At 42.0% G+C, this 20,179-nt stretch overlaps 1 protein-coding gene across 2 annotated transcripts in view; it reads right to left on the bottom strand.

The window, feature by feature from the left end:
* Window positions 1-14,729: 14,729 nt before the first annotated feature.
* thrab (thyroid hormone receptor alpha b) overlaps window positions 14,730-20,179 on the bottom strand; it is a 482,714-nt gene continuing 477,264 nt past the window's right edge. For both annotated transcript variants that reach the window (XM_034707682.1, XM_034707683.1), the window contains one exon: window positions 14,730-19,415. In XM_034707682.1, coding sequence (XP_034563573.1) covers window positions 19,165-19,415 — 251 coding nt within the window. In that variant the 3' untranslated portion in view covers window positions 14,730-19,164. The remainder of the gene's footprint in view (window positions 19,416-20,179) is intronic.

Consider the following 20,179-nt stretch of genomic DNA (forward strand, 5'->3'; position numbering starts at 1 on the left):
TTCCATCTATTATTACTGAAACCTGCACGGGGACAGCAGAGCACATTTGAGTGAAGTGTTGATGCACTTTCAGCACATCATAGTTGCAAATGCAAGGACAATAAAGGTGGCTATGATGTGCCAGGTATGTAGCTATAACTTTTATTTCACCCATGGTACACAGGGTTAGGGTTAATGCACCTCCTCCTAAATGTTACTATGCATTGAAACGACGCGGCCCAAACGCCCTGTGATTGGTCCGCTGGGCGACAACGTATTCCTGCATTTACAGCAATTCTGGGTTTGCCGTACATTGCATCTCTTCAGACGTCTCCTCTTCCTTCTAATAGATGCTGTATGATCAACACATATCAGCTCTAAATTAACATAACAAGTTGGGAGTTGCTCCCCAAAAGCAAGCAGGAATTGTAGCACGACCGGAAAATGGCAACCAGTCTATAGCCTGATTTATATTTCTGCGTCAAATCAAAGGTGTAGCTACGCCGTAGGTCTGTGTAGCTCCCGTGCCTACACAAAGGTCTACGCACGTAGCTGACACACATCTTCTCCAAAACGTAAGTAGGCGTCCAATCAACTCGGACCGCAAGCCTGCTCGGCAGCATTGTATTTCCTGCATTTACAGCACTTCCAGGATCCCCGCACATCAGCCGTGTATTTCATCTCCTCCGATGTCTACTTTCTATTTTTCCCTGTATTCATTGCTGTATGATTACAGTAACATGTATCAGCTTTAAATTAAAACATAACGCTTGGAATCGCTGTGAAAAAGCAAGCAGAAGATGTAGCAGGACCGGAAACAGGCGACCCGACTTTCACAGACTCCCACATTGCCCCCAAGTGTTTCTGCAGAGTATTGCAGAGCTACGCGGACACATAGACTGTAAATAAAAATGGACAGCGTTGCTCCGCCTCTTCCCGTTGTACGGTTCTGAAGCCAAAAAATCCCTCTCCTGGGTGCCGCCATTGTGCAGCCAGAGCCTGTGAAGCCACTGTAATAAGCTCCGCCCTACAGCGTAACGTCACAAGATGCTGTGTGTCCTCAGAAGCTTCCCTCCATGGCGGCTGTGAATCAAAGGAAACAGGAAGTAAAACCCCGTTTTTTAAACTCTAATAACTAACGAAAAAAGAAACTTTTCAGAAAAAAGAGGCCTTGGACACAAAACAGTCAGATACTAACTACATATCACCACAGCATACGGATGTGACAAACATTCGTACGACGTGTATTTATTTTTTCAAATGAATGGGGGAGACAGATTTTTTGACCTATACTGCAGCCAGCCACCAGGGGGCAGTCACACTGCTGAAAGACTCACCACCAGCCACCGGAACCTCTCCCTTGCGCGGACACATGAACGCGCAAGTTTGTAGTGCTCACGACCCCGTTGGTCACTGTGGCGTTGGGTCAACGCAGAAGTATAAACCAGGCTTAAAGAGGACTGATAACTAGGGATGCTAGCGCTGCTAATATTAGCCACATTTGGTTTACCTGCAGACTCTGTGAACCCGAATCAAGCATTGATAATTGGGACTGTTTTGGAATTTGAATTTTTGTGCAAACAGCATAGAGACTGGTCACTTCAGAACATCTCTAACTTTGCTGCTCACACGAACAGATTTTATATGACTATGTATAGGTATTTGATTTGCAATAAAACCCAAGAGTGGCGACTTACAAATTTCCCATGCTTCAATGTTTAGGGACTTAGGAAATATGTTTTAAGTACAGACAAAGTGCCTCTTTGAAATGCCATAAAAGCTACTGGCAGCCTGTTGTGGCCCAAAGCATTGCCACCTCTGCTAATGAGAGCCAATCAGAGTTTTGGATTGTGGGCAAGGTTGGGCAATGCCACCCCAGACCTACACTCTGGATGTGCCCCTGTTGAAGATACATAATAGTCATTACTTCCATCAAATTACATCAATATGTTTTGGTGCCTTGATCTTAAAGTATTCATGCCTAAAGGTCATTAAACTGCAAGCATTCTGCAACCAAAACCAGGCATTTTGGATTGTGCACATCACAAAGAATGAGAAGCATTTGTCTGCAAAGGATTTTTAAAACATGTGAACAGATGTTGCTTATTTATCACCGCTAATGATACTGCTTTAATTTCTAAGTGTAGGCGGAAATTGCACATTTATTATATGGAAGCGTCGTGTTCCATACTGATGCACGAGTGGCATCTAGATAGTCACATGTCGAAGCTTAGCTCCGTGGATGAAGGTGCTGTTTTGACGAGTATGGGAGTGAGACTTGATCAAATAAAAGAGACACAGAGGTGAAAACAAGAAACAGTTTTTTTGTGGGTTTTATTTATTAGTCCATTAATGAAAACCCTCCAGCACATGACGGAGCTGGCCGGACAACTGAGAGCCAAAAAGAGCCAGTGAGATGTCAATTTAGTCACATATTTATTACATAAATATATAGTAAAATAGACCAGCGACAATTACCATAAAAATATCTTCCTTTAAAACCCTGACCATAAACAAAGATTTGAAAATCACACATTGACATTTACAAACACGCTGATTGTCTGGACCTGTCATAAGCAGCCCACCACAAAAACCTGACATCACACCACCCACTGGACTCTGGTTGGGAGGAGGAGGAGGTTAGAGGGGGAAGAGGGGGGTGCTGGGGAAATAAAGGGGGGGAGGACAGGTCCAGGTGAGAGGGGCTCAGTGTGATGACGGTGTGGGTGGTGTGAGAGGAGATCACAGTAGATATTCGGAGATTTTTCCTGCATGTGTGTTTATTGAAAGACAAGTCCGAGTGTGATTATTTCTGAAGCCCAGAGCGTCGCCTAAAGCTTGACGGCTTTGTCCTTGCATGTTTGTTTGCCCCTGTGCTTCGTGGAAATGAATCCTAAATATTGTTCCTTTGCTTTGTATACCTGTGAAAGTCATCTGAGAGTTAAATAATGAGAAGTATAATATAATAAAATAATATGATAGTATTTTCCAGATGTGTCTGGTTTCAACCTGCACCACATACCAGGAGGCTGGGGTTTGTAGCATTACATAGTACTCTCTGCGCTGAGGCGTAGAGTGAATAAATATTTAAATACTTTAAACTAGTATTTGTTCTACCCTGAAAATATATGAATATGTGGCACATCTGGATAGAGACAGAAGGAGAGAGAGATCTACTCTTTGTACAGTGAATGGCCATTTGATTCCCTGCGTACTGCGTCCGCTGTTCACTGTGGCAGTAGACTGGCCTATAGGAGGTACCTGCAAACTCTGTTAAACACTGCAAGCTCATTGCTTCCTTTTTACTGCACTTAACCATCTGGATTAATATTCCCTTTGGGTTCTTATGCTTTCTAGAAATCTCCCTTCAGCCTGTCCTGACCGAGGACCATGAAACATGAAAAACCTGGACATTCCTGTAACTCTGCCGCTCATGAAATATAGTGGAGGAAGAATGTTAAAAATGCAGACTTTGTAGATTGAAAGCAGTCGTCTGGGGGCTCACGGGGGTAAGAAAGCAGCGTTAGACCGTGCAAAGTAAAGTTACATCTCTGTCCAAAAACAGGGATTATCACACGTCTGTAAATCACTGCATGGTGGGTAGTTTATGGCTCGGCGGGGTTTGACCTTTGGAAAGTGGGTTCCTTTAAAAAGTGAAGCCGAAAACCTGCATTTTTTCCGACTTCCATCAGAGGGCGACTCTTCTAGTTGTATTAAATACCTAAAAACACATATCCAAAACAACTTTGTGATCATAACAACTAGTTTCAGGCCATCTCAACAAATTTGTTTGTTTGTTTTTTGTCCATTTTGAGAATTGTGTTCGATTTAGAGTAAATGGACGATAGAGGAGGGTATGTTTAAGGAGGTGGCTTCCTGCCATGGCAGCCTCGTGGTGATTCAAACACACCCTCATGCCCAAATATGGTCACTTCTGGTGCCAAAAGAGCCAAAACGGCAGTGTCGAATCATCAAACCAGAGGCTTCGCATAATGCTCTACATACCATGATGTCACATGACGTAAAGGTTGCAATGTCCACCTCTTATTAACAATCGTTGGTGGCCTATGTGGAACAAACACATGTAACCAAATAAAGCCATGGTCAGTACATGGCATTTTAAATTTAAGACCACATTGGATCAAACAGTGGCCTGCTATGTGTGTGTTCAGCCACTAGGGGCAGCACTGAGCACACACTTTAGACCAAGGATGAGGCCATCTTTGTTTTTACTTGGCACGTGCCAAACAGATTTTACACGCCTCTCTGGTCAACACATTTTATATGTTTCTAAGGATGTCGATTTCAACGTTCCTCCCTGTGATGACTAAGTGGATTCAGAGTTACTGAAATGTCCAGGTTTCAGGAGATGATACATACATTGAAGCCCCGGTTCAGGACGAGTTACAATCTTGCTTGAATCTCTTCAGCGCTGTGTGGTTCCCTGCTGTTTCCCAGTGATAATAGGACTTGCCTGGATCATAGTTTTCATGGAGAGCTGTGACAACAGGCTGACACGCTTTCAACATAACTGAGAAAACACCTCACATCCCGTCTTTGGCACCTTCCATCTAACCCTGATCCGGACCGGACAGGTCGTGACCCCTGAGTGTCTGCAGAACACATCATAGATTTCCCAGCAGCCTCTGCAGTCACAGTGAAGCAAGGAACTTCATAAGGAGTGATACAAAAAGTAAGAAAAGTAGCTGTAATAGCTGTTGTCGGGAAGGTTTTCTATAGCTCATTTGCATGGTATCTTTTATTTTTGTTATTCTGTAAAACATCTGCTGGTTCGGAGTCATGAAGTTATATAGTGTGTGTTTTCCAGAGTTGCACATATACTGAGCAGGCTAGACAGGTTCCTTGAGAAATCCAAGAAAAAAGAAAACAAGAAATTAAAAAAACAAGAGAGAAATCCACCTCTGCAGACTTTGAGGTCGACTTCAGCATTTTAAGAATCAGCTGAAATATCAAAAAACACATACGGTTCAGAGAGAGGTGTTTTTGTTTTGAATGCACCGACCAAGATAGGGAACCGGCATCTTTATGTTAAATCAAGAGAAAGTAAACTCCTGCACGCTGTTAATGCTCAGGTCCATTCATTCAGGACGATGGAAAGATGCCTCGATATTCACAGTTTACTTTTCTTGATTTCGCATACGTCGACGATGCACCTGTTTTCTCCTTTACGGGCGCGATAGTTGTTTTTCACTTTTAACCATTCTCTAACAGGACAGTGGATTGTATAATAGTGAATACAGACACACAGACAGTTCATAGACATTTGTACAACAAAACCTCATTTTGAAAGAAAGTCTTATATGGAAACAACCACCACCAACTGCTGCGTACAAGACTACGTACTGAAGAACTTGTTGCGTCCACCAGGTGTCTACTTTTTTTAGCCAAAAAACATCGATCCTGCTGTTAGAGATACCACTTTGAAGCATAGAGTGTTTTTTGCTAACACTTTTTTAAAAAACATCCTAGAAGCATGCTAAGCTTTTTCTGTACATGCAACACTTTTCCATTGTGTAGAAAAAAGGTGGTACAGTTTAAAGAAGATGTTCCCAGTGGACATGTAGCCTTAAAGAGGTGGTTGTCGGTGATTTGCTGGTGTTATAATAATAAAGAGTCTTGGACCTGCTACAGAGCGGAACAAACTGATCCCCTCTCTTTAAGGTTTAGCTGAGAAGAGAGCATTTTTCCTCTGGTTTTGCATACAACAGCGGGCTTGTGTGTTCTGTATGTGCCGAGAGAGCGCTGGGAGTGAATGTTTTACTTCTGAGGGTTGTTTGACAAGAGCAGAGGACAAGAGGGAACAAGAGCACAGGAGATGAGGGAGTGAGGAGGAGGAGGAGGAGGAGGTGAGGAAAGCACCCTTTGAGGCCGTTCGTTTTTTTTGATTTATCAAACCTGAGCAGTTCTGAACCCAATTCAAAACCTTTTGTTCAACCTGACAAACATTGCATATATTTCTCAAACGCACGCTTCTCCTCAAACTGCGACACAGCTCATATAATTTACGTAATCTCTGATGTAAATCTCTGATTGATAGACTTTTAATAGATGAACTCATTTGTGTACATTCTTAGCTGTCTAGGCATGTGATTTCCCACCCGATTACAAAAATATCCCCATGACTATAACCTCCTTGTAGATAGTCCGAGGAGCACAGCACCTCACAAGTTCACACCGCATAAACCGCCTCTAAGTGCTCTTTGTCTTGTCACGGGATTTGGTGTACTAGGCAATGGACTCACAACAGACAGATTCCACTCAAAGCTATCCATAATATCCGGTGGCGAGTTGGTAGTGCAGCGCAGTGAATAGACATCCATGTGCCATCACATAAGGGACTGGGGGGAAATGGGTGTAGTGTCATTACACGATCAATACGTCTATCTATTCACACCACGCCTCTAACACACCCTGGCCAAACAGTATGTTAACAGTCATTTAAATATCAAACAGTCTGTAGCTTCATTTTTCAAAAAGCAGGTTTATGATGTGCCCTGAAAGCAGATATGGCACTTTTGTTTTTCTTGTTAAAGTCACGGTTATTCTCGCTTGATTTCTCCTGTGGTGATGCGGCTATAAAAGAGGGTTTGGTTTAGATTTAGTTATTTAATATTGTGCGTTGGGACAATCTAAAAATCACCCTTGAGAGTCCTAAACTGCCACCCCCCAGCACACCTATTCACGCTCTACCAAAGGACTCAACTCAACAGCATGCATTCTCTGAGTGCAAACCTCATAATAAATCCTCTAGTGCCCTATGAAACACGCTGTGGAACAATACCACAGAGGAGCAGGGATACAAAAGCAATCAATAAGGCCATCATTTGGAAAGAGAAACACAATTGCACAGCCTTGAACTGCAGCCGCGGCAGTAATCAGCGAGCAACAGTCTGGCTTTTGTTTGTGGGAATCCTTTCAGCTTCGCTTTTTTGAAATATTACCCACTACAGCAATTTCTTCTCTTACAACCTCACACCTTAGCCTGCTGAACACAATATTAGTTACATTCTTCAAAGGGAAAAAAGTCTGTGACAGGACTCTGTTTCGCAGACTTCTGTCACATACCTCGGCCTAAAAAGGTGCTTTTTTCAGGAGCAAGGGGAAAGCAGAGGAGGTTGGGTGAGATATCAGAACCACAGACCGGACGGACGTTCACAGCGAAAGGGAAGGGCTCACATATTTACACCACAGTTCTCTCACATGGACATGGACGCTGACATTCACATGCACGCCGCTTATATGCATGCACAGCCATGGTTTTTTAGCCATGCCAGCCTTCCAGTACATCACAGAGTTACACATGAAGCGCACTGAAATAGAACAGGCCTGCGGACGGAGGAACAAAGCCAGTTTCTCTAACCCCCCCATCCCCTCCCCAAAGGGTGGATGGAGCCCGGCTTTGGATGTGAGCCATGTACTACTGCTGTATATATGCACACCATTAGTCAACTGGGAGAGGGAGAGCTGGATATTGCTGCTGGCACTTTGACCGTAAAGGGAGAAAGTGCAAAGACGAGACCTTTTTTTTTTTTTCCAGAGAGAAAGGGCTGAATTTGCTTTTGTGCACTTTGGCACATCTTTCAAAGTCAAAGTGTGATTTATTTAGGATCAGACTGAATTTTTCAAATAAATATATGCTGGCCCAAATCAAAAATGACGAATTAGGCCTTCTTTTTATATTTCCACTGTGCAAGGGAAGCCCATTTCCACCAGTAAAGACACACAATTCCAGGGATGATAAAAGATACACCTTTCATTTTTCAAAAGTGAGATAGCAAAGGTACATTTTGGGACTGTATATCTAATGTTAAAAAGCCTACAGCATGACACATTTTAATTGAGCATCTCATCATTTTTCCATGTAGTTTCCTCACATTGAATTTACTTTTCTTGCTGAGACAGGTGATGCCGTTTTCTGTGATACACCCTGTGTTTACACTGTGATTAACAACCATCTGTCTGCACCGCTTCCCTCCTTCATTTCCCTTCTAATCTCTTCACTCTGCTCAAGCTTCACTCTTCTTATCACTATGTTACTCTCTATGCTAATTATATTACACTTGCTTCCAGTTTCTCCAAAATGAGTATGCATAGTATCATGGAGTAGCCTTTTCTTACTCATTGTTAGCTTAGCTTTACTTTAGTTTAGCCTCCAAAACAAGCCCCTCGCCCATCATATCGATGGTTACACTTGTGTAAACTTTCCTGCCTCTGCAGAACATGCATCATTAAGAGAGGAGTGTCTCTCAGTGACGGTCAGTGTCAGAGCCTTGTCTGCAGATGATGGTCATTATCTCCGCTTGATGCCGTGGGAATCTCTCTGTGTGGCACGACCGCCCCTCACTGAGAGCACATTTTTAACCCTTCGCTGGCCTAGTTGTGCTGCATGGCTCTGCTATTAATAGGGTACTAAACATTAGATTAGCATCGCTAGCCTTTGTTTACGGTCTGCAGGGGGGGCAGAGCTTCTCACATGGAGGCTAATCTGAGGATGCTTGAATCATGTAGGGATCATCAAGGAACCTGGGCACACACCAGCAGTAGCTTTAGCTGTGTAACATAATCCCTGCTGAGGATGGATAAGGGGGAAGGGTTAGCTTACAATTGACACTACCAACCAAAAATAAATACTTAACATTGAGAAAGTTCTCTTATTTATTTTACTACTTATACTGTATTCTTTGTAACCTCTATGCAGAGTCTATCTTTTTCTAATTAATCAGTGTAATTTATTTGAGTAGTGACTGTTATTCGTCTCTCTTTCCAGATCTTTCTCAAACTCTGTCTTTGTGGCAGCACCTGTACGTTCCTAAACATCATACCTGATCATATTATTCCTCACTACAGAAGAGGATAACGGTCAGTGATTTTTTGGGGGGGTTTGACTTTAATCTTAGAATTCTGACTTTATCTGAGAAATTCTGAAATAAAAGTCAGAATTCCGGAATCAAAGACAGAATTCTTTGATTTTGGAACTTTTGAATTTTGACCTTAATCTCAGAATTCTGACCACATCTGAGAAATTCTGAGATCAAAGTCAGAATTCTGACTTTGAACTCAGAACTTTGGATTTCTGGCTTTGATCTTGGAATTCTGACCTTAATCTAAGAATTCTGACCACAACTGAGAAATTCTGAGATACATTTTAGAATAATGGGAACAAAGATAGAATTATTTAGTCTTAAAACTTTGGAATTCTGACTTTGATCCTGGAATTCTGACCTCATCCTTAAAAATTGCAGCTAACAGTCAGAATTCCAGAATCAAAGAACGAATTCTAACTATGATCTCAGAATTCTGAACTTTGGAATTCTGGCTTTGATCTCGGAATTCTGACGTTAATCTAAGAATTCAGACCACATCTGAGAAATTCTGAGATCAAAGTCAGAATTCTGACTTTGAACTCAGAACTTTGGAATTCTGGATGTGATCTTGGAATTTTGACCTTAATCTCAGAATTCTGACCACATCTGAGAAATTCTGAGATAAAATTTAGAATTATGGGGACAAATATAGAATTATTTAGTCTTAAAACTTTGGAATTCTGACTTTGATCCTGGAATTCTGACCTCAACCTTAAAATTTGCAGCTAACAGTCAGAATTCCAAAATCAAAGGACGAATTCTAACTATGATCTCAGAATTCTGAACTTTGGAATTCTGGCTTTGATCTCGGAATTCTGACCTTAATCTAAGAATTCTGACCCTCATCCTGAAAATTCCAAGATCAAAGTCAGAATTCCTTGATCTTGGATCTTTGGAATTCTGACCTTAATCTCAGAATTCTGACCTCATCCTAACAATTTTGAGATCAAATTCAGAATTCCAAGATCAAAGACAAAATTCTAACTATGATCTCAGAACTTTGAACTTTGGAATTCTGGCTTTGATCTCTGAGAAATTCTGAAATAAAACTTGGAATTATGGGAACAAAGATGGAATTCTTTAGTCTTAAAACTTTGCCTCATGCTTAAAAATTCTGAGATAAAACTCTGAATTCCAAAACAAGGACAGAATCTAACTTTGATCTTGGAATTCTGAGAAATCTGGATTTTCCAAAAAACTTTCAAAAAGGTCCTTTTTCCTCTACTATCTCTCAAACATGTTTGCAATTATTCTATTTTTTTAGACTGATGGACATTTTTCCTTTCAAAATCAAAGGGTCTCTTGGGAAGGTGGCTTAAAGCTCCTTGAGGTAAATTAGCGATTTGGTCATTAGGTCATGTAAATAAAATCAACTTTCCTGGCAGTAATGGGCTTCCATACAGTGCAGCTCCAATCCCAAACAGACACAACTCACAGATAATACCAACCAAACAAATCAGACTGTCACATCACTCTCCCACCTCCACACCGGCAGAAATACATTGTTGAGGGTTATCACTGTAATGTGGGCATGATTCTTTGTGGATGATGTGGACTCAGGATCCAAATCCTTGAACCCTGTATGTCTAAACCCTTTTTAATCTCACAAACATAGACAGAAAAAAAAGGAAAACTGTAGATTATAGATTGAGGAGACAAAAAAAAGATGAGCTAACAATGGGGTTTCATCTAAGGTTCATCATCATTTATTAGAAAATGTTCTTTTACCTGAGAGAATCCTTCAATAGCTTCCTTTACCCAGTCACAAAAAGTGGTCTGCGTTGTGTGTGTACATGTGTGTGTGTGCGTGTCAGGAGCGGGTCTAGCTGATGCTCTCACGGGTGGGTGCATTTTGATAAACATTCATGAGGTCATTATTTCCCCACAAATGTATAAATAAATCTGATGAGACGAGGAATACGCCAAAAGGGTTCATTCGCTCACTTATTGCACTTCATTAAAAAATAATTGTAAACTTTATAATTAGTCATTAAGAGTCTGGGGCTAAAGGCTACAGCTCTGTTTATTTTCTGGTTAGACTAATTCAGAAAACATTAAATAGTGGAAAAGGGAATTGGCTAGGGTGCAATTTCTATTTTTCAATTCTCACAATTATTACTGCCAAAGATTTTTCCACTAAGCGTGGGTTTGTTTGGGTCATTCAAAGTGCTTCTTTAGTTAAGTGCTAGAGTACTATGATAGTCAGCAGGTTGTAGATGTTTTTATCAATGGGAGATGTAGGTTTTAAAAATCCTTCCTCATGCGTCGATAGCAGAGATCATGGGTTAATAACTTGCTAATGCTACGTACATCCCGCTGACGGACATCAACCAACCAGGATCCTCTTGGACGTTACATTTACTTGGTCGCAGAATAGAAAATTAAAGCTTTACACACATATTGCAGAGGGGGTTGAATTTGAGGGGCAAAATCTTGGAATTGGAGGCCTTAACGATCAACCCACCGAACAATGAGAACATCGCATCAAGCAGACACCAAAAGCTACCAGACGACACATCATGTACATGTACACACACACCACTTTCCGAGCAGTTTACAAAAAACATAACATTTCGTAGAATCCTTATTCTCCACAACATCCCGAGTACCCCTCCTACTTGTTCTCCGAGACCTGGACTACCGAGGAGAGCTGCTGACCCCCTAGAACCAACCAAGTCAGCTGGGCGTAAGGGGTCAGCGAAACCTGAGTAGTCCTGACCCTCGCCCACACGAGGTAGCAAAGGGTCCTCAGGTCACAACGAGAACATCTGGAATCCAAACCAGGCCGAATTTGATTTCATAAATAAGACTTGCTCGTAGCTGTTACAGTGAGCTTGTCCTTCGAAGGGAGCTGGAGGGAAAATTGCATAGACATATTGCTACTTGCATGTCTTCACAAACTCTACATTTGGCATAGAGGGGGACCAAACACAACCATAAAAACCATAAAACATCACAGACAATATCCACCCTTGTCCAATGTGTCAACATGTGAGAATAAGTCAGGATCATAACAACTATGGAGGGATGGGAAGCCCCACAAAGCCAGCCTAGACGCCCTCACTCGGGCTAATGCAACTTACTTGAGTCAGAGGTGTTATAAACTAAAATGACTGAATGACAAATATGGTACCAACTTTTAACTGTCATGATAATCTGAGACTCCATTTACACTTCACTCCATGTGTCTTGAGCAGCTGAGCATTTGAGAGGGACTGACATCTGTCCCATAGCAGCTAGCTTGATGTTTAAGAAGGTAGCTGCTGACATAGTTGCTAACATTTATTCTGAAACAGCTTCTGGCACTAGCAGAGTCATTCAGCTAGGTGTTGAAAAGTGTAACTGCGTCAGTAAGCTACCAAGAAATTAGCTAGTGTAGCTAAATTTATGCAAAAGTTATTTAATTTATGCTTAAGTTAGCTGGCTAGCAAAGGTTGTTATTTTTTTGAACATGCAGCAGAGCTGTCATCTAGCCAGGTGTTGAAAATCTATCAGTAAGCTAGCCAAGACAATGGGACATGTAGCTTAATTTACACTAAAGTTAGCTAGGTTATGCTACAGTTAGCTGATTAGCTTGAGTTTATTTACCCTCCTTTTGTTCCTGATTCTGATTTGGAAGTTTTATTTGCCGAGTTTTTTGCGTTGTAAAGCACTTTGTAATGTTAGCTTAGAAAAGTGCTCAATAAATGAGGACTCTAACTAGCAGATGTCCAATTTTAAGACTTTAGATAGTTGCCAGCTAGGGTTGCAAAATTCTGGGACTTTTCAAAGTTGGAAACTTTCCATGGGAATTAACGAGAATAAAGCAGGAATTTACTAAATTGAAGGTTGGCTCTCCAGATTTCATGCAAGTACAGTTGAATATCTCTGCTGTTCCTCAATCACATGCACACAGCACACTGCTTACTGCAGGGCTATTGAGACCACGCCCCCTACATGCACTTTGCATTACTCCATCACATGCACAGATGAAGATGCTTTTTTATTTGCATGTTGAATGGGAATTTTTTGGAGGGAGAGCGGCTCTTTTCATTTAACATTTTGAACGGGACTTTGTTGGGATTGCATTTTTGTTAATTTTTGAATGGGCTGGGTCGGGGGGATGAGTTATATTTAACTCAACATTCATGTTTTTGTTCTTCAATGAAAGAATTGATTGTTCAAAAAAATATCTAACACTTGATAAAGTTCTACTTACAAATAAATCTGTTTAAATTGTATTATTTTGGATGGATGTCTGCTTATAACAAAACATATTTATGCTTGGATATGATACCTTTCCATTAATTCCCAGTTAATTCCCATTGAACGTTTCCAATTTGGCATATTTCCAAAATTCCCCAGCTTAACTTCCCATGGAAATCTACCAGAAATGTTCCACCCCTTTGCAACCGTATTGCCAGCTAGCTAGTTGCTATTACTTACTTTGTTTTTGTACCTTTAATGCTAGCATGCACATGTTACCCTTCCTCTGCTCTCATTTAACATATTTTTAGTACATTACCATCACTCTGTGAAGCTAAAGAAAGAGGCCTGTAGCTCCCAAGACTTAAAATGGTCAGTGTAAATGGCGTCTGTGTACTGGTCCAAGTTTGGCTCAGTTGTTTTGTTGACTACTTTATACTGAAAACTTATCTCTAAAGATATTCAGGCTGGCTTCTTGGAGCCGATGGGGTAGCGCACAAATGGGGAAGTTCATTGTTGAGTTTCCCGAACTATGATGTGAGTGTGCAGCAGACACCTTAGCCGATATTCAATCATGCTATTGTTTTATCTCCCCTTTCAATCTCCCACTTCCCTCCACAAGACAACCCCGGTAGCTTCTAACTTGTAGCCACTGTGGCTGCTGGCGGCACTCACATCAATAGTTTGGAAGAACCATTCCACAGATGAAAACACACACACACACACACAACTATAGGAACTCATGTGTAGCGTGTGTCTTGTAGTTGTGAGAATATGAGGGGTACGAATCTATCTCTTTGCAAACAAGAAGAGGCACAGGGTTTATGATGAATGTCACGGGGCACTTCTGAGTATGGAACAGCATGCACATGTGAGAGAGTGCATACAAACAAATGTATGAAACATTACACATTACGTAGCTTTTCTTCCTCTTACACCACAGCGGGATGGAGCAGTTCAATTTACTGTGTTGCAATAAATCTTGAGTGTTGTATGTTTTTTTTTTGTATTTACATCCTTGGTTATGGCCAAAAGAAAATTTAAAAGAAACAAAAAATAAAATCAAAACAGAAAACATACAAAAATACATAACATAGTATTGCACCTTGCAGACGGGCAATATATATTCTCAGTTTTGTTGGTTGTTTGTAACGTCTATGTGACACCACTATCCTTTTCTGCTGGTGTGTGGAAGTTAGGTTGTGGGTGCCGGGCTCAGGTCCAGCCCCCTCCTGTCAGCTACATTCAATACCATAAAACACTCAGCCATTACAAAAGTCTTAATCCCTCAGTCTCTGGGCCATTCACATTTTGAGTTAACTGTCTATAAACCATGCCTTTAAGGTGGAGAAGAGCTACAATAGCAGATGATCCAACGACTAATAAGAGTTTCTTATGTTAGAGGTTGCTTCTCCCGTTATCCCAGAACCAAATCAATAAGATATAGAGCTCATAAGCTTGAGGGAAAACTCCTTTTGTAACTTCTACTGATGCGTACACACAAGCACATATTATCTTAACATATACATTTTTTTTTAAATCTATATATGCATCTCTGAACTTTCAAATGTGCCTGCAGAATATAACTCCTCCCAAGTTCCTTTGAGTTTTGTGTTGTGTGAGGTATGACAAGATTGTTTCTTTTTTTTTTTTTTTTTTTTTTTTTTTTTTTGTTTTTTAAGTTTGTGTGGCATTTTTTTTCCTGTTTAGGTTGTTTTTTTTTCTCCAAAGTCGTATTTCATAAAAAAGAAAACAAAATATAAAAAAAGAAATTCCTGTTTTTTGTTGGTTGTAAATTCCTCCTGATAAAAGGGGACGGACAGCTGAACAGACACACAGACAAACAGATCAGTTGGCTTATCAACACAAACTATAGATGTGAAAAAGAAGTGAAATATTTTCTATGTTACACTGCACGCATGGTCAAAAAGTGACTACAGCTGTTTTTTTTTTTCCTTTTTTGTACACAGAGCAGTTTAAGCATCAAAAAACAAAACAGAAAAAAATAAGAAAAACAATGATAAAATGAAAAAAATCTCCGATAATTTTGTTCAGGAGTCTTTTTTAAAGTCATCTCTTTTCATTTTGTTTTATGGATTTATAATCATTTCATATATCTTTTTTCTTAATCTAAATCAGACTCAGAAGGTAAAGCAGCATTATAACCCCTTCTGTCACACACACATACCCAGTCAGCTCACGAGAACAAGGACATCGATAGGTTTTTTTCTCTTTTTCAGTTCTTTTTCAAAGATGTTGTGTTGGAATTCCAAACCTGCATCTCTGGAATGTGGGCTCTCTTTCTGACCCACACCTTGTGAAAGTTGGAGGTTATCCTTTTTGAGGGGAGCTGAAGGGTGGGACATTTGGGGGTTGTCAGCTGGCATGGGAGTTTGGGCTCAAACGCGGGGGGCTGTTGTGGGAGCTGAAGGGGAGAATGTACATATTCCTGCATCTCTGTCTCCCCTTCGTCCGAGTGTTTGTTAGCATTGTCTCTACAACCGGCGACGTTACCCTCTCTCGGCCATGTGGATGATGGCAACCGAGGGGGTCCGAGGCCCGCCGCTTTTTAAAATGTGTTTCTTGTCCCATGCTTTCTTCGTCTCTCGCATCCTCACATTCTCGCGCTCAAATCTTTCGTTCCCATCGCCGCTGCTGCTACTGCTGTTCACATTCATCCGGTGGCGCCACTCGAAAAGGGCAAATATGGCCAGCCTTGTCTCACAAGGGAGAGGCCTGGATCCCGTTTGATGTCAGTGATTCAAGGCCAAACTGGGGGCAACCCACTCAAGGATAAGTGGGTATGATCGCTAGGGTGCTCAGGGAAGAGGAGAGGGGATGATGATGATTTGGGGGAGGGCTTTGAATTTGAAATGTCACCGCTATAGGAAGGATGATGGGGAAAGGAGTACTAAAGGGAGTATTAATAAGTGCTTCACAGACCCTCTACTTTCTTACGCAGGGGTCTTTATGCACCCCTTCTTGGGTCACATCATGGTCTAATACTGACAATTGAGGACAGGTTGGGGACTGAGCCCACTGCGACTGCTGACCTCTGTTACACAGAGCAGTCAAAACTCCAAATCTGCTTTGTTTACATAGTATAGAAGGGGGAATAATTGGTAAATCCAATATAAAGTGTTTAACTTTGATTAGAAAGGGGGGGTTAAAGTTGCAATAGTGCAAAAGCTCCCTTCAGCCTGGCTGGATGGGGGCTGTTCAATTGGGGTTTGGGTGCAATTCAGTCAGAGCTAGGCTCCAAGAAGGGCATTTTAAGGTAGGGTGGGGCTGTTCAGTCAGGGTTGGTGGTGGATCTCTGGAAGGGTCGATGATGCTCCTCTGCCATTGTGCCCAAAGACGGCGTATCAGCTCCTCTCTCCGCCAAGAACTGCTTCAGTGAGTCTTGGCCATCTGCGACGATCACCCGTGATCCCTGCCACGTGTTCCTCTGCTTGGGTTCTTCTGAGGGGTTCAGATCACCCATCCTGTACAAGTGCCCAGTATGAACTACTGCTTGGCTTTGAGTATAAAATAGATCTCTTTAGTCTCTCTTTCCTCTCGTTCTCTTCTTGTTGGAGTGGTAAACCCAGTTAGATTTGGCTTGGCCCCAGAATTGGAATGAACAGAGTGGGCATTTCTAATCAAATCAACATTCTTCACTGGTCATTTGGCGAGCACACTATGATATCTGCCACGGATGTTTGCAGTGAGAGGTTACTGTAATAGTGGTGAGCTTTGTTAAAGTGCATGAGACCATAAGAGCTTTTTTGGAGTTGCCTTTTTGAAGAGGCTCCTTTTCTGTTGAGAACATTCCACTTATTTGCGTCTAATGCACTGTCCGAGCTTATTTCCGTGAGAATATTTATCAAGATCCGATGGCAGTCATCATGTGTGTACTGTGGAAGATCGCTATGATGCAGAAGGGGATTGTCCTTTCTGTGCATGCTAATTCAATGGACGTGGCCACCACGGGTTTTTAGTTACTCCATGTTATCTCTCCTCTTTGCTGCTTGCTTTGATGGGCGTCAGCTGGGCTGCACAACCCCACTGTTCTTTGCTGCTTCTGTAAGTCGATTTCTGCTTGGACAGAAACAGGTAAATCCAAAAAAAATCTCAAAAGATGACACTTGGTCCCGTATAACAAAAAAAGAGATAACCCGAATGTGATGGGTACCATTTCCTGGAGCTGGTAGAACCATCCAGGAGGATGGCTGGCCCTCCTGTCTTCAGTGGTAATTCAATTCAACCAAGTGATAGCACTGAGGGTGTGTGTGTGTGTATGCCATGAGTGTTTCTGTCTTTCCACGACTACAAGTGTGCACCTACACAAAAAAAAATTATGCACATCTGTGTGTTAATCTACACATGCGCCAACTTGAATGGTGTATGTCTGTGTGTAGGCTGTGGGCAGCTGCTCTGTGTCCACAGAGGTGAGGTAGTGCCTGACACCACAGGGGCAGTATTGCTGCCCCAGCCTGGGGGTGTGTCCATTTTGAGGTAAATGGTAGCCTTCTTGGCATTTGCCTGCTCTCAATGATGCCCATGGTCAAAAAAGGCAAATGTGTATGGAAGCCTGAAGGGGCCACACTGAGTGGAGTCCGTGAGGAGTGGACTCTGTACAAACCCTGCAGGTTAGGGCTCTATATTGTCACTGCCATGCAGTGCATACAGTAAAATGAGGCATTCACGTTACTCTGAGGTGATGTTGTGTATTTTCATGTTTATGTTTGTGTGTGTGTGTGTGTGTGTGTGAGACAGAGAGAATAAAAAAGAGAGAGACAGACAGATAGAAAACGTGTGTGTTTGTGTTCGCTGAGCTTTGCTGTCTTGCTGGTGGTTCCTGCTATTCAAAACCTCCTCGGAGGCTGGGTGTGGGAGATTTACTCGTGACCCCTGGCTCTGACTCTACAATCCGCATATTAAATCTTATTTCCTCTCTCCCCCTCTCTCTCATTCTGCTCCTCCCTCCTCTCCCCTTCCAAGTTCCTCCCTTCCTCCTCCACACTCTTCTCCTTTTCACCCGCTTTCTTCAATGCAGTAACTCCTTGCAGAGAGAGAAGGGCTTCATTGTCATTCATAAGACGCTATGCTGCTGGAACAAGCAGCAGGGGCAATGACAAGGCAAAGTCTGCTCATATGTGTGTGTAGTGTGTGTATGAGAGTGTGTGTGTGTGTGTGTGTGTGTGTCCACACGGTATGTCACAGGAGCCGGTCCAATGACACAAATGAAGGTAGATATGGAGCCATGGTTTTTCAAAGGTAGACAACACATTATCATAAAACTGGAGTAGCTTTTATAAATATAGCACCGGTTTTCACTGGAATCTAAGTAGAAGAAGCTCCAACAAACAGCTGTAACGGCTCAGATTGAGTTGAGGAATATAGATAATGACGTATGTCTGGTAGCTCTGCTTTACTAAAGCCTTTATACACCAGAGTAATGCCTAAAAAAGCATCTGCTGAAAATTCCATGTGCAGTGTTTTGCTGATTGTGTGTGCCTGTAAAACTGTGAGCATTAACATGTCCATGTTTTTTCTGAATCACTGCGTTACACTTATTCAGAAATAATACTGAGAGGTGCTGACCAGTCTGAACGCTGGACGGAGGGTTTCAAACTGTGTAAATCTGTGACCGCTAAAGAGAACCAGAGGAGGGGAACGGACCCCTGCAAAGAGCGCTGCTCTGAAGAACTGAGGTGGAACTGTGGTTGCATGTGTGTGTGTGTGTGTGTGTGTGTGTGTGTGTTGTGTGTATTTGTGTAGGTGTCTTGGCAAATGGCTACAACTTTGACTATATAAGACATCATGCTCAGACAGAAGGGCCCCCAATCGGATTTCAAAATAGGGGTAAGAAAAAGAAGGAGAAAGAAGTGGAGGACATGGTGTTCCAAAAAAATCCTCTGTTAGCTTGACTCTCCTGTTGCTGGTGTGTTGTTTCCGTTATTGTTGGTTCCAGTTTTTGTCAACTATCAACTGTAAAATTGCGATGTTGGAGAAACGCAGATTCCCGCCAGGAGGATTCTCCCTCCATCCTTCCCCTACAGAAACGATGGCCCTTCCCATCTCCCAGTTTGCCCCAGCTTTCCTCTTCCCTTTGAGTGGTGGCAACCATGTTTCACACCTCCTGGTCCTCGAAGACCTCCAGGAAGAGCGGTGGGAAGAGTTCATTGGGACACTCCACTTTCATGTGAAGGAAGCGGCTGGCGTGGCACGCCCCGATCATCCGCAAGTCAGTCACCTTCATCAGGAGCTTGGGCCAGAAGTGGGGAATGTTGTGCTTACGGTAGTTGATGTAGTGCTCAAGCGCCAGCAGGTAGGTCTCCTGGCATTTCTCGATCTTGTCCATGCAGGTCAGGCCGGATCGGTCTGGTGACAGGAAGAGGCGGGGAGAGGAGACGGGAGAGTGAGGGACAGGACACAAAGTGGAATCAGGGTTGAAGGGGAAGGAAAAAGAGGAGAAATGAGTAAACCACTTCAGGTACTTTGACAAAATATGAATATTTTCAACATGACATGTCGCCTCAGTGAACGCCTTCATGTTATATGATGTTTAATTTACCACCAGGGAGAACTCTGTGTACTCTGGAGACCAAGGTTTGGGCTTAATAGAATTTTAAACCTCAAAATGCAGAATCAAAAAGTATCTTTCATCATTTCTAAGAAGCAGCTGTTCTTAACTACACAAATAATTCAATACAGAGTTAAAACTTCAGATTTCACAGAGATCTAAGATCAGATCTGACAGCAAAGAGGGCAGAAACACATTTCCATAATTCATATTTGGAAGTGATAAATTAATCAGTGTTAACAGAGGAAACCTGAACATGAGATCTGAGAGGTGCAAAAGGGGGGGGTGACACCAGAGAGCGGTCTGTGCTTCCAGAGACAAAACCTACCTTCTTTTCATTTTGTCAACAAAAGTTTTCACTCCTCCAGGTGTTCAGCTAATTTAGTTGACAAAGAGTAATACAACTGCAAGTTAGCTAGCTTGTTAGCTTGGTCAAAAGAGAGACCATCATTTTACAGAGTTTGTAACTCTGATACTAAAAGAGAAAATACAACACAGCTACAAGCTAATAAAATGTACCTAAGAGATTCTGTGTGCAAATAAACCAAAGTTAGATTAAATA

This window comes from Notolabrus celidotus, chromosome 18 (genome assembly GCF_009762535.1).
Source record: "Notolabrus celidotus isolate fNotCel1 chromosome 18, fNotCel1.pri, whole genome shotgun sequence".
Lineage (NCBI taxonomy): Eukaryota > Metazoa > Chordata > Actinopteri > Labriformes > Labridae > Notolabrus > Notolabrus celidotus.